At 36.9% G+C, this 14,266-nt stretch overlaps 1 protein-coding gene and 1 pseudogene across 1 annotated transcript; both read right to left on the bottom strand.

Moving 5' to 3' along the window:
• Positions 1-2,160: 2,160 nt before the first annotated feature.
• On the bottom strand, positions 2,161-7,285 carry LOC133863217 (GDSL esterase/lipase 4-like; annotated as a pseudogene).
• Positions 7,286-8,173: 888 nt separating this feature from the next.
• On the bottom strand, positions 8,174-11,338 carry LOC133865014 (GDSL esterase/lipase 1-like). The gene is made up of 5 exons (XM_062301478.1): positions 10,977-11,338; positions 10,727-10,848; positions 9,048-9,272; positions 8,712-8,967; positions 8,174-8,636 (listed from the first exon to the last, which is right to left on the bottom strand). Exons 1-5 carry the CDS (start codon positions 11,233-11,235, stop codon positions 8,398-8,400), a joined length of 1,101 nt encoding a protein of 366 aa, XP_062157462.1. The 5' UTR covers positions 11,236-11,338; the 3' UTR covers positions 8,174-8,397.
• Positions 11,339-14,266: the final 2,928 nt, after the last annotated feature.

Genomic DNA, 14,266 nt, shown 5'->3' on the forward strand with positions numbered 1-14,266 from the left:
AAATATAGGTGTTCTACCCCTTTTGATCACCCTCTTCTATTAGGTCTTTTTTTTGTTAAATCTTATCGAAAAAAGCAAAAATAACTAAAATACCCTGTTTATAAAATAAAAAATAAAAAGGTAATGATGTGTGTGACCTACGGTCTTGCTGTGGGTCATCTTTTTTTACAGTTTTTTTTTTTTTCTTTTCTTTTCATTTTCATTTTTAGTTTTTTAATTAAGGCTATATTGGTAATTTTATAAATTTTACAGTAGGATAAGAGATAATTCACTTGTTAGCTATTTGATTTAACTAAATAGTATAATTTCTATCCGGACTTGGCATAAAAGGATTATTTTCTGCCCTCCAACAATAACATGCCACATCGGTTTAGCACACCAAAACCCTATAGGTTGAAAACACCCTATCTCACCAAATCCTGTCATTTCATTGAGCTGTCCACCCCTGACCAATCCAACCCAGAAAGCCCCAGAATATTCCGCCTACCCCTAGATCTCTTTCCTTCACTGTAACTCCATTTCTGAACTAAGTCGGCAGTACAAAGAAGAAGAAGATAGTGATTTCATCAAGAGAGCATGGGCAAAATGGTACAAACAGTACAATAGAGTTGGGCCCTGCTCTGATCAGAGCGGCATCGGCTGTGGTAGTGACAACTCTGATCTCATTCTAGCCCAAGGACCCAACCTTCCATTTGATATTAATCAACCTCACACCCTTCAAGCTCAACATCCCAATCCATGACGTCGAGCTCATCCTCACCATCCACGTCTCCAACCCCAACATTGTACCCATCCACTACTCCTCCACCATCATGTCCATCTTCTACGAAGGCTCTTTGCTCGACTCCGCCCAGGTGGAAGCCGACTCACAACTGGAGTAGCGTTGGAAGACGGATCGACTGGCAAGAGCACGGCTGATTAAAGTGCTCCTCCACGTCCAGGCCCACGTCGGAGGAGTAGAGTTTGGTGGTGTTGGGTTGGCCTGGCTGTGGCGGCATGTTCCAACCCTGCTGTGGCGGCGTGGTCCAGCCTGGGCAGTGTCGGAAGCGTCTGACCTGGCTGTGGTGGTGCGTCTGGAACTCTTTTTTCTCAACTTGTCTCAGAGGGAAATGGGGGCAAAATGATTTGGTGTTTCAGCAACACTTATGTTTTTTTGTTTTACGATGACGTGTCAATTTGTTATTGGCAGGCACAAAAGCCTTGTTTTATGCCATGATCTTATAGAAGTTGCTCTCTTGACTAAAAACTCTAATGGTAGGAGATGATTGAAAGGACACCCACATTGCAATCTTTTGAACTTTAACCACACATTGCAAAAGTTATGACAGTTCGAGAGTGTAAGTTTCTCCTTGTTTTATTCATCTTTTCGATGGAGAATGGTACGATCCAAAGGGCATGTTTGGGTAACACTTGTTTTTTTATTATATTTTATTACTTTTCAAAAACATGTTGGGGGTTGTTTTTTGAATTAAAATTCTACTCAAGTTTTATCCAACTTTTTCTAATTTTGTCTCACGTTCTTTAAACCATCCAAACATAATTTTAAAAAACAATTTTTTTTTTTGGTATAGACAATTTTGAATATAATAAAAAATAGTAGAATATAATACAAAAAAAAAATTCGCATACCCAAACAAGCCCTAAGTGTTCTACATGTTAGGCGCAACATACACAATTGTATCAACTGCGCTGATTCAATTCCGCCAACCCGAAGTTTTTGAATGAGTAGAGCTTGGATATAGAGTCTTACATCGGATTGAGATTTGGTTTAAATTTGATTCGTGAATCTAGTACATAATGCATCATCACCAAAATATTGCTACAAAATTTTTATTTGAGAAACTAATTATGTGTTTGCCCTGTGATTTTGCAGGTCAAATATGTATTTTAAACAAAATTACGTAAAGTGTCCTATTTGAGAATAAAGCTGAAAAAATGGCGGTTTAAAAACGTAGACAAGATATGCACGATTTTAAAAGCTGAACTGTAATTTTATCAAACACTTAATTGTGCTTTTAAAAATTATATTTTTATTAACTGCATTTTAAAGCGCTATTATTTCAAACAACATGTCTTGAAACCGCTAAACCAAATAGAGACATTGTAGTCTTCATAGCGAACCAAAATGCCAATATGGATACATTGTGCCATGTCCCTGCACTAGAACATATTAAATAGCTTCTTTAGATTGTAAGGCCCTGTGATGTTTGGACGTCCACTCCAAAACAACTTAGCTAATTGTCTGTTGGCACTTTGAGTTGGATGAGCTGCATCAAACCGTACATATTCAGTCGGATTGCTGCATAACTCATACTTCACTGTCCCATTTTTCCCTCCACATGTTAACTCCCCTTTGTATGCCCCACTCCCGCAACATGCACTTTCCCCAACCTTGAAACCTACTCAATTCAATATCAAGTAAACAAACAAGGATTAGTTATACTATTAGCAAAGCAAATGAGTAATGCTATTTAGTATATTGTCATACGACAGCCATATGGGGATGACAATTTGTGTTCGTGTGTTGGGTTTGAATTGTGCCAAGACATGTGTATAATACTATATAGACCAATCTTAACCCGACACATTTAATTAAATAGGTCAAACTTCTCAACCCTAACTCTTTAAATTTTATATTGGGTTCGTATCGGGTTCGCGGGTCATATAAAAAATTGCTTGCCATTATATTGCTTGTTGGGTGCGAGTCGTGTTGAAACATAAGTATAAGATTATATAGGTCAATCCTAACCATACTCATTTAATTAAGCGAGTTAAGCTCATTAACTCTAACTCTTTTAATTTCATACTGGGTTTGTGTCGGGTTCGCGGATCGTTTAAAAAATTGTCAACTCTACCGCCATACAATAGAGATGACGCTAGTTGTATGACAATCGTATAGCAGTCTGCTAAATAGCATTACTCGTTAGCAAATATAGTTTGATTTTATGGAATAGGAAGATGCATGCCTAATTAACATTACCAAATTAAGTGCTGTAAAGCGTTCTTTCTGCCAGGGTGGTGTAGTAGTCGTATAGTGCATATTTGAATCCTAGCTGGTAGCTGCCTTTGTATCTTCTTGAGGAGAATGGGTAGTGCTATGTTGTGTATTTTTGCTATCACTGATGGCTCATGGGCGCAATCACCTGTAATCCTCAGTGAGGCTTTGGTGGCTGGCATGCATCCTACAGGCCAGGCCCCATGTATTTTTTTCTTGTAATAAGAAGAAAGTGCATTGGTCTGGTTGAGTGTGATAGCCATGTAATCGTTGCCACCAATGCTAAACAAATAAACAGCTTTGGCTAGCAATTTCTTCGCTTCTAGTTCTATATCACCCAGTTGCCGCTTTAACTTCTTCTCCACCTCAATTTAAGGTTTATCTGGAAAATATATATATGTGAACTGCAGATTTTGATTGGTTGAAGAAATTAACATTAATGTCAAAGAAATCAATTATCAAGTTCAATATGGGCAATACTGTTACTGTTGAAAGTGCCCTGTTTTGCTTTGCCCAACGAGTCCCATAAAAAGGCAGAGCACATTTCAACCTTTTTACTTTATTTTAAGAAGAATAATGTAAATTATTAAAGCAAAAGCCATTCTGCACATTTCGATGTGAATAATTAACTGGTGTCTACTGACTCTCGAGTGCAGGTCCATGCATGCCCAGATATAGATATAGACCGCCCTAGGCATCCATAAAACATTAAAAAAAAAGCAGGAAAAGTTACGACCCCTCCGAATCTATTTAACTGTCAGTTTCGTAGTATGTTTGGATGCGAAGCGAAAAAGTTTTTTAATTTGCTACCATGTTTGGGTTATTTTTAAAAATTTGGATATTTAAATATAATTATGATTTAACTTGTGTTTAAACTGAATTCATTTAAATTCACGCTTAAAATTTCAAATTCCAATATTTATAATACGTCGGTTAGAACCGGCTCCACCCTAAGCGCCATGTGTTTTATGCTTTTCTATTAGAAGAAAATAAAATAATAATTGAATTCTTGCTTTTGCAAGTTCACGAGCGTGAAGCTAAAAACTGCAAAAGCAAGCTATAAAGGTTCACACGTGAACCCAAAAACAATATAATATAATAAAAAAAATTCAAAAACAATATAATACAATAAATAATCGGAAAAAAAATTAAAAAAAAAAAAGGGAAAATGGCCAAAAAGTCAGAAAATATTCGGGTAAAAAAAAAAAAAACACAATAGTCGGTAGGTTGGTGGTAGATCTTGGGTAGCATGCTGCACACATATTATAATATTCCACTAAACAATGGCTGAACTACCAAAAAAAAAAAAAAAAAAGTGCAAAAATCATAACAAATCCGTATTTATCTTGGATTAAAAAAAAATTATTTATGTTAAGCATTATATTAAATATTAATAAATTAGTCATTTATAATTATTAAAAAATAATTATTTCAATCTTTATTCTACACTAATTTTCATAACTCTAATCATTTTACACAACTTTTCATACCTCCAATCATTTTCTACCATAGTTTACCGTAAAAAAATAATCTCATATAACTCTCACCTAAACTGCTAAACATGGGCCTTGTTGTAATTCCCCTCCCCCGCCCATTCCCTTATTTTCACTTCTTCAAAAAAAACATTAACTTCAAAACATTCTTAACTTTTTTTATTTTTTATATCACATCAACATTTTTTTATTACTATTTAAATAAAAAAACCCATTAGAATACAATTTTTTTTTTTTTTTTTTTTCATTTTTCCATATAAATTATTTCAACTGTATATTTCATAAATCATATTTTACAATCACTCGAAAAAAATTTCTCCCCAAATATGAGGAGAGGGAGAATTTCAAACAGGCTTTTAAATACAATTTAAATTTTAATAATCATCCAAATATTTTTTTTGCCTCGAAATTCGCACACAAAATAATAATTGAATTCAGATTTCAAAAATCAAACACCCAAACATACCTATGTTTCAGATTTTAAATTGGTCAATATCTCTGAATTATAAAAAAAATTGTCATCTCAAAAAATAAAAATACCCTTAATATATATATATATACATACATACCCGATAGAGGTGAGTGGACCACTCCAAGGTGGTTCGGGTGGCCAATCCACCCACAAATATTTTTTGGAGTGGTTCGGCTACCGCAAACAACAAATGGGGATGACTAAAGAGTTGGATAGTAGAGGGTTGATGGGACGACCCCGCCTTTTTTATTTTTTCCTTCGAATTATTTGGAATATTTGACTTATTAAATATTTTAAGGATTATTTTTTGTCCCCAACTTTTTTTTTTTTTTTCCTTGAAAGACATTTACAATTTAAGAATAGTTTGAGAGGAATATGTGAATTTTTTTTTTTTTTATTTTTTTTTTATTTTTAAATGAAGACTGTATTGGCAATGACGGAGGGAAGGGGGTCTGGTAGTGGCCATAGCCCCCCCTCAACTATTAAGAAAAAAAAAAAAAAAAAACAATTATAAGGTTTTTTACTTATTGGCCCCTAGTACAAATTTTTTTTTTGGCTCTTTGGCCCATTCCCTTTTGTCATCTCTTCAACTAGTTTCATCTCATTTGGAACGATAACTTCATTGTCAAAATTTATTCCTTTAATATTTCACGGGTAGCAACAGACATGTCTGAGAAGGATAACAACGGAAGGAACTTTACAAAGTTGTATATGTTTTGTTCAAAGTAAAAGAAAGGGTTTAGTAAAACAGTGGATTTGAAGAAGATAGATGTGGACTCGAGGAATTACACACTTGACAAAGCTCAATTTCCTAAGAATGTGTGGTAAAGATAACGTAAAATAGAAATTTATTTCAATATAGCTAGATGACATTAGAAAAGTCTAGAAGATATGCGTTCATTTGTTTGTGTTGCGTTTAGCAGAATGTATTTTATGTAGAATATAATATGTTTTGTATTACAGTTAGTGGGTTACTGTGTTAGCTAGAGTGTGATGTTCTAACAAAAGGAGCAAGAGATGTTAGCTTAAAGAGTCATGTCATCCAATTAAAGCCTTGCGAGCATCAAGAAGCATACAATTCATCCAATTGAAAATTTTCAATTTCAGTATAGAAATTGAGACTTTTTTTTTTTTTTTTTTTTTTTTTTTTTTTTTTCATTTTTTGAATCTTTGGACATCAGTTTTCATTATTTATTTTGAAAAAACTTTCTTTTCACTTTTGCTTATTAATTTTTAATTTGAAGGGAATAATAAAAATATAAAAATTGGGTTATGTTTAATTTACTTAAAATTTGGCGTTATATATATTCATACTTTAACACTTATAAAAAAAAAAAAGGTATTTGCGCCATTCCCATTAAAATGTCTGGCTCCGTCCTTGTGTATCGGGGCTAGATGTATGTTTATGACCTTTACGTGTTTTGGAGTTTGGCATGGTAGCTGCTAGAGAATATATTCTCCATATGATTGTAATTAGATTTGGTAAGAGAATATATGAGATTACTTTGATAGTAATCAAATCATACTTATTTATCACAATTTTTCTATATATAAATAGGAGTTTCATGCATTATAAATATATCAAGAAAAATTAGAGCATAATGTAGTTATTTTGACTTTATTCTATAGACATAAGCCATAGATGGAATTACTTAAAACCTAGTCTCTATTTTTTATTTTTTTATTTTTTATTTCTGCTATTGATTTTATTTTCTACTAGGTGAACGTTAGGCGAGTGAAAATAAAATATTTTTTCAGATACGAAAGTAGGCTAATCTATGTAGTATTGCAAAATCCAATCTTGCAGAAGATCACATACCGTTCCTGGATGAGTTTCAGGAAGAACACCGGCGCCAGCTGATGCAAAGTTCACCCCATCAGTATAGTCCTCAAGCCGCTGTAGAAATGGTTTGACCAACGGCAATTTTGCATACTCAGCTGCAGGCAACAACGTACCATAAGAAGTCACAGTCAAGAAGCATAACCAGTGATAAATTGAAGTATGATTTACGTATGCATAGTTTTACCAATGAAGTCGGGGACAATACGGCCATCGCAAATTTGACCGGTGGGGTGTTTGAAGAAGGTCTCCCCATAGGGCCAGAAGTCTGCTTTGGGGCCATTGATGAAGACATTGTTTCCAGCGTCAAAGAGGGAGTCTCCAAAGATGAACAATGCCGCATGTTTCTTCTCCACCAACTTAGCAAGGCAAGTGGATGGAATGAGAAGGCCGGTGGCACCAAAAAGGGCCAGTACGCAAAACAGCGAGTCTAGACTTGCCATGATCTTAAATTACTGGCTTATGGTTTGAGCAAGTTTCCTCTGGTTATGGAAGGTTCTCAAAAGAGTGTGGATTCTGAGAGTGTGAGATCCTCAATGATAGTGATTCTTTAATTGGTCCCTTTCAGTGAGAAACCGGCAATTGGTCATTGAAGTCTGAACTTTTGGGGCCAGAACTTTTGGGACCAGGTAAATAAATAAAGACGGAAATGTGGACCAATTTGCATTTGCAATATTTCCTCCCCCCCCCCCCCCCCCCCGAAAAAAAAGAAGAAAAAAAGAAGAAGGAATGGTCCTTGAGCTTTCTAGTGACATGAGATTGAAAGTGTTAAAGCTGAAAATCCAGAACAACACAAGCAGCAGAATAGACAAATTTGGAACAAAAACTGGCATCCCAATGCAAATACATGCAGCACCAATCGTCTTAAGTTTCAAGACGATTTGTGGAGCGAAATGAAGTTTATATTGGATCGGTGCCATACATATATTTTGGTGCATAAGGTACAGATTGTACCATATGGCATTATGATTTTCTTTTTCTTTTCAACAAATTCTCTCATATTCAAAACAGAGTTGCTTTGCAAAAATTTCCTTTCTGTTTAACTAGACGCTACTAATAAATATTAATCTTATAAAGGAAAAAAGGAATGGTTATAGAACATCTAAGTTAATTACTATATCCTCATAGAAGATATTTGCTACAAAGGACAATAGTGAGGTTATAACGATTATGGAAAGTGTTAGCCTTTTTTGTGCTATCGTTCCAAAAAAGACTAGTCAAGTTATATTCAGAATTCCTTAAAATCGCTTATAAACCTCAGTCTCACTTAGTAGGAAATCAATATAAAACTTAACACTTCTATAATTTACCCATACAACATGAGCAACTCATCTTCTCATCGCGAGACGAACTTTTCGGGATGCCACGTAAGGTGATGCATATTGGTTTATCCATTATTTATGAACAACATCTCTAGTTTATAAAATGCTAAAACATTTATCAAGTTAGATTCAAAAAGGAAAAATAAAGACCATCGATATATATATTGGCCTCCATTTGGCTCTGCAAAAGAAGTGACTATTCTAAAGAGGAGTGGTTTAGTCTGGGACTGCAATATCCAAAAACACAATAGGAAAGCCAGCTAGAAGACAATTTGTTATTCATGTCCAAATAGTTGTTTCACATTGTAAGGCCCTGTGACATTTGGTGCTCCACTCCATATCAGCTCAGCTAACTGGCGGTTTGCCGTTTCAGTAGTATGGCCGCCATCAAACCAGACATACTCACTCGGATTGCTGCATAACTCGTACGGTTCTGTCCCATTTCTTCCACCTCCACAATTCATTCCCCTATATGCCCCGCCACCGCAACATGCAGCCTTACCATTCTTGAAGCCTTCAAAACCAAGAAAAGGTTACAACAAAGATGAGTGAAAATTGGATTTAAGTGAAAATTATGCTGACAGCCTACCATATTTTGAAGGGTTATTAACTCTGTCTCCAAGCGCATTGTAGTAATCAAATATTGAATATTTGAATCCTGGTAACTTGGTCTCTAACTTTTTAAGGACATTGGCTAGAGCTTTGTTGTGTAGCCTTGCCAGAGCTGAGGGTTCTTCAGCACACTCACTACCAAGTTGGGAATTCCTAGCCTTCATGGCCGGTAGGCAACCCAAAGGCCCTGCGTTCTGAAATGCAATTTTCCTCCCTCCTAAACTATATATTTCCTGGAAAAGAAAACGTTAAAATTTAAGCTCATGCAAGACTATTGAAATGCTTTCTTTGTAGTGAAATATTTCCACATTACTTTGAGCACACTAGTCAAGTTTCCGATCACCATCCCCACATACTGTCTTCGGTAGGACTGAGGTGCAGTCGGGTTCTGTGAGTAAAAACTGAAGTAATCGTTGCCTCCAATGCTAAACAAGTATACAGCTCTCATCAGCACTTTCTTGGCTTCTACATCACCAAGTTTCTGCCTCAGTGACTTCACTACAGTCTTAAAATAGCTTAGCTGCGTTGGGAGATTTATCTGAAATAAAAAGGACAATCAAGCTATTAAAAGTAATAATTAATTCTTTACATTATATTGTATGATTGATTTTTAAGTTGGGCTAATTAACCTATTTCCATGAGTGCTTCTTTTCATGATTTTCAGATGAAGCACAAACTACAAAGTTGCCACCAGCAACTAAACAATTTTATTGGGCTAATTTGACAATTTTTTTTTTTTTTTTTAAAATTATTATTATTATTATTTATTTATTTATTTTATTTTAAAAATATTAAGAAACAACTCAACATACAACATACTCTAACAACTTTCATATTTATATCACGTCACAACCAAAATACAAAAAATACCTTTTAAAATTTAGGAAAAATTGTACATTTGGTCCCTATAGTTGGCCTAAATTACAAATTGCTTTCCCTGGTATCAAATTACAAATCACCCCCATTGACTGGGGGTGGCTAGCCGGCAGCCTCCCATTTTCTATTTTTAATTTTTTTTTAAAGAATTTTTAAATTTTTATTTATTTATATTTTTAATTTTTTATTATGATTGAAACGTGTCGCCATCTAATTGGCGCTGATATGGCGCCTAACGAAACCTGTGAAAATTTTTAACGGAATTTAACTCTATGAAAAATTAAGCCCATCACAAGGATCTCTGAATTAATTTTGATATCAGAGGGAGCGATTTATAATTTAGGCCAACCACAAGGACTAATGGTGCAATTTTTTCCTAAAATTTATTGTCGAACAAGCCCATTGTTTTTTTTTTATAAGGTTGCAATCAAGAGAAACATCTAAAAAATAAAAGAAAGAAAAAAAATTAGTAAAACTAGAAAGTGGCCAATTTTATTTTGAGGCACGCAATAATATGAGAAGTCAACCCTTATATTGGTAATCGAGTCGAATATTGAATGTTCGAGCTTTGTTCATTTAATTTTTTTCGAACACGAGCCAAACTCGAGCTTATCACTAAACTAAATAGTCTATTCAAGCTCTGTTCATTTCTTTTTCGAAGGAGCTCGAGCTTGTTCACAAACTACTTAATTTACTTAATCATTTATTCTATTTTCTTGCGCACACGCACACATATATATGTACTCACAATAATTTATACTATATTTATTACATTACGAAAAAAATTCATTTTTATCTTTTATTTACTTAATATGTTGACATTACAAAATTGAAAATAATATTATAAAATAATAAAAATAAAATTATACTAGTTGAGCCGAGTCAAGCGCAGCTTATACAAGTTCCACTTAAATTTTTGCTTAACTTTTTTCGTTTAATAAATGAACTAAGCCCGATCTGAGCTAATTCGAACCTGTTTGCAAGCCGCTCACTTAATTTACAACTTTTACAGCCCTTTCAACCCATATCGTAATTTCCCAACTTATCTCTAGAGGCACCAGTATAGGAAGCCTTATTAACCCATAACAAATCTTATTTTGGAAAACGATGACGTACCGTTCCAGGGTGGGTTTGAACAAGAACACCTCCTCCAGCTGAAGCAAAGTTGACCCCATCGGTGAATCGATGTTCAATTGGCTGTAGGTATGGTGGAAGTATAGGCAACTTCGCGAACTGGGCTGCAGCCATTGTGCATCAATGTCAAAGTTAAGATCCACCCACTAAAAACTTAAAACCCTACTGTGGAAAATGGAAATCTAAACACACACAAACCAATAAAATCCTAGGAACATTTATGATGTGTTACCAATAAAATCTGGGACTAGCCGGCCATCGGAGAGTCTCCCGGTGGAATGGTTGAAGAAGGTTTCCCCATACGGCCAGGAAATTGCTCCCCCTTCGACGCTGCCATTGAGGTACTGGTTGTTGCCGGCATCGAAGAGTGAGTCCCCAAATACAAACAAGGCCTTGTGCTCTCCCTCCTCAGGCTTTGACAGACCATGGCAGCTGATTGGGTCGAGAAGGCTCACTAGCACACAGAAAAGGTAGCTCAGACTCGCCATCATCGAGCTAATACTGTGTCGTTCGGCTTCACTTTGTGTCTTTTTGTACTGCGCGCTAGGTTCCTCTTAACACGGAACACCCTCTTTTTATATCATTTTATTTTATCCTCAAGGGAGATTCTTTTCATTTTCTTTTTTCATTTTTTTTTTGTAAAGGATTATGATCTTTGCTGCAGAATATGAGAGAATAAGCATCATTGCTTCGTTGCGTGGTCCTAATGTGAACAGTGGTGGGTATGAATGTGAATATAGATGAAGCTGGTTTGACCTGCTGATGTTATGGGCCCATAAATGTGGACTTGTGGTCGGCATCCAAGTTTGAAGCCGACGAAGGTACAAGGATGGCGAGGCCAGAGCTCTCTGGCATTCATGATGATTGCTCAAAAATTCACATATGGGAAATGTTACCTAATATCTCAATCTTAGGTTTAAAATTTAATAATAATTCATTCAAAAATTAAAGATAATTTTTAATGTTACGTTAAAAAATATATAATTGAGAGAGCCTGAGAATAAAAATGTGTGTAACATTTTCCGATTGATAAACCATGGTTGAACTCTGCAATAGAGCCTAAGCTAGAAAAAACTAATTGGTTTTTAGGTAAAAAAAAAAACAAAAATAACGAAAGCAACGGCTTTTGTCGGCCAAAATTTGTTAATGGTACGTTTGATATACATGAATAATGCTTTTTAACAAGAATGACTATTACTAGAAAAACAAGAAGTAGAAATTGTAACGTCATGTCTTTTACAAAAAGACGTAAGTGAATTTTTTTTGATTTTCACGTGACATTATAATCTCATCTGAATTATAAAATGACAGCAGAATATATATATATATCCAACATACTTGGAATTGAATAACACATTAGAGCTTCTAACTGAAATACCTCAAAATAGATATTTAAAGTATAACTAAATAATTATACATAAGATAGTTGTTAGGGATAAAATCAACCCTAGAGACACGTGGATCCAATGACACCTCGGAGTTATGTCTCGGCTGCTTGTTCCGCATGGTTCCATCCAGCGAAGGGAAGGTCGTTTATGACCGAAGACATCTCGGAGATATGACGATGTCTCGGTCTTGACATTCCAGGTTACGGTATGTAAAATATCCCGAGATCTCCCAGCTAAGATGGAGTAAACATATCTCGGATATTTGTGCCTCGGAGTAATAACACCTCGGTATGATATCGAGTCGGTGCGGTATCTCCTCGGGATGATATTCATTGGATGAGTCAACATCTCGGAGTATAAACATCTCGGACTTACACAACCCTGTTATGATGCGGATATATCCCGAGATCTCCAGGTAAGAGTAGAAACGTCTCGGATATCATCACCTCGGAGGTCAGCTGAAATGTGCTACAGTCTCCTAGGAAGGTGCCATGCGCCACACCCGTCTCAGAATTCGATAAGGATAGAATCCCAGGAGATCAGGGATAAACTACAGATCCATGATTTATGGGATAAGATGATTATTGACATGGAATCGAATTTAAAGAAGTACAAACGCAATCAACTGCGGATTCAACACTCCTACTCAAATTCCCAGAAGATATGATTAAAACTCAAACCGGGCTAGGACTCCTCAAACTCCTAATCCAACTCAATGTCAAGAAGGTCCGGCCTATAAATAAAGACCGTCACACCAGGTATAAGATACGAATTCTCTAAGCTCTTGAGATTAAGATTAAGGATTCTATACAGAAAACCTTTTAGACTGACTTAGGCATCGGAGTGGGCGTGGTCGGCACCCCCGACGAGTTGTTTGTTCCTTTTTGCAGGGTTGAAGTGTTCGGTAAAAAATCAGGCAGCGAATCCTTAGGCGACACGTCACCATACCGGAAACTGTACCAACAGTTTGGCGCCGTCTGTGGGAACGATCAATTGTTCTTACGAAAAACAAATCCGCAATGGTGACGACGAGACGTTCCAAATCGATCTTAAACGAAGTGCCGCCAATCAGCCGAGACGATGCTCGTGGAGAAGCAGAATCTGCGGATCCAGAGGCCCGGATAACCCAACTGAGTCAACAGTTAGCCCAGGCGCAGAAGAATGTGGAGGATTTGTTGGCTCAGAACGCTGTGCTCCTAGCTGCACGAACTCCGCCGCCCAATCATGACGTAGCCGATGGGACAAACCATGAAGGTTCAGGAGAGAGAAACGGGCGGAACGAGAATCATGACGGGCGGAACGAGAATCATGACGGGCGGAACGAGAATCATGACGGGCGGAACGAGAACCATGAAGAGAGAGCCGGGCGGAACGAGAACCATGGAGAGAGAGCCGGGCGGATCGAGAATCGTGGAGAGCCCATCAATCCGGTTCCACCCACGGAGGCAGAAAGGAGGTTGCAGAAGATGGTCCAGGATCTGGGCGCGAAATATGATATGCTGTCAAAGACGATTGACCAGAGGCGTGATGGGAAGGAGTCCCTTGTTGACAACCTCTTCCAGCACAAGGAGTCCATATTCACCGAAGAAGTGTCCAACTACGACTTACCTGGAAGATTCAAGGTACCTGACATTCCTGTCTTCTCAGGCAGCGAAGATCCAGTGGAGCATTTGGACAATTTCAGGTCCCATGTCTCCCTGCACAAGACACCAGATGCTGTGGCATGCCGAGCTTTTCCTCTCACCCTGTCAGGAAAAGCCCGAGACTGGCTCAGGAATCTCGCACCAAGGTCGATTGATTGCTTCGACACCCTTGGACGAAAATTCCTGGCCCAGTTCGTATCCGGGAGAGCTAGAAGAAAACCCCGAGGGTACTTACTTTCTGTGCAGCAGGGACCAAATGAGTCTCTAAAAGACTATCTGTGGAGGTTCAACCAGGAGAAGCTGAACACAGAGAGTGCACCAGACGACTTCATTTACGGTGCAATTTTTCAAGGCTTGAAAAAAGATGGACCTCTGATGGCGGAATTGGCGTTGAAACCGCCGAAGGATCTCCAAACCTTTATGGTGAAGATGGACAGGTACATCAACCAGGAAGAAACGCTCCGAGCCCTCCTCAGTAATTCCCAGCAACA

This window comes from Alnus glutinosa, chromosome 3 (genome assembly GCF_958979055.1).
Source record: "Alnus glutinosa chromosome 3, dhAlnGlut1.1, whole genome shotgun sequence".
NCBI lineage: Eukaryota > Viridiplantae > Streptophyta > Magnoliopsida > Fagales > Betulaceae > Alnus > Alnus glutinosa.

Bases quoted from the DNA above. Each gene is read 5' to 3' on its own strand.
- LOC133865014 (XM_062301478.1), bottom strand. From the start codon at position 11,235: ATGATGGCGAGTCTGAGCTACCTTTTCTGTGTGCTAGTGAGCCTTCTC. The intron at 9,273-10,726 runs GTACGTCATCGT...TTTTTATTTCAG, and splicing joins TTCAAACCCACCCTGGAACG to ATAAATCTCCCAACGCAGCT. The intron at 8,968-9,047 runs GTAATGTGGAAA...TTTCTTTTCCAG, and splicing joins ACTTGACTAGTGTGCTCAAA to GAAATATATAGTTTAGGAGG.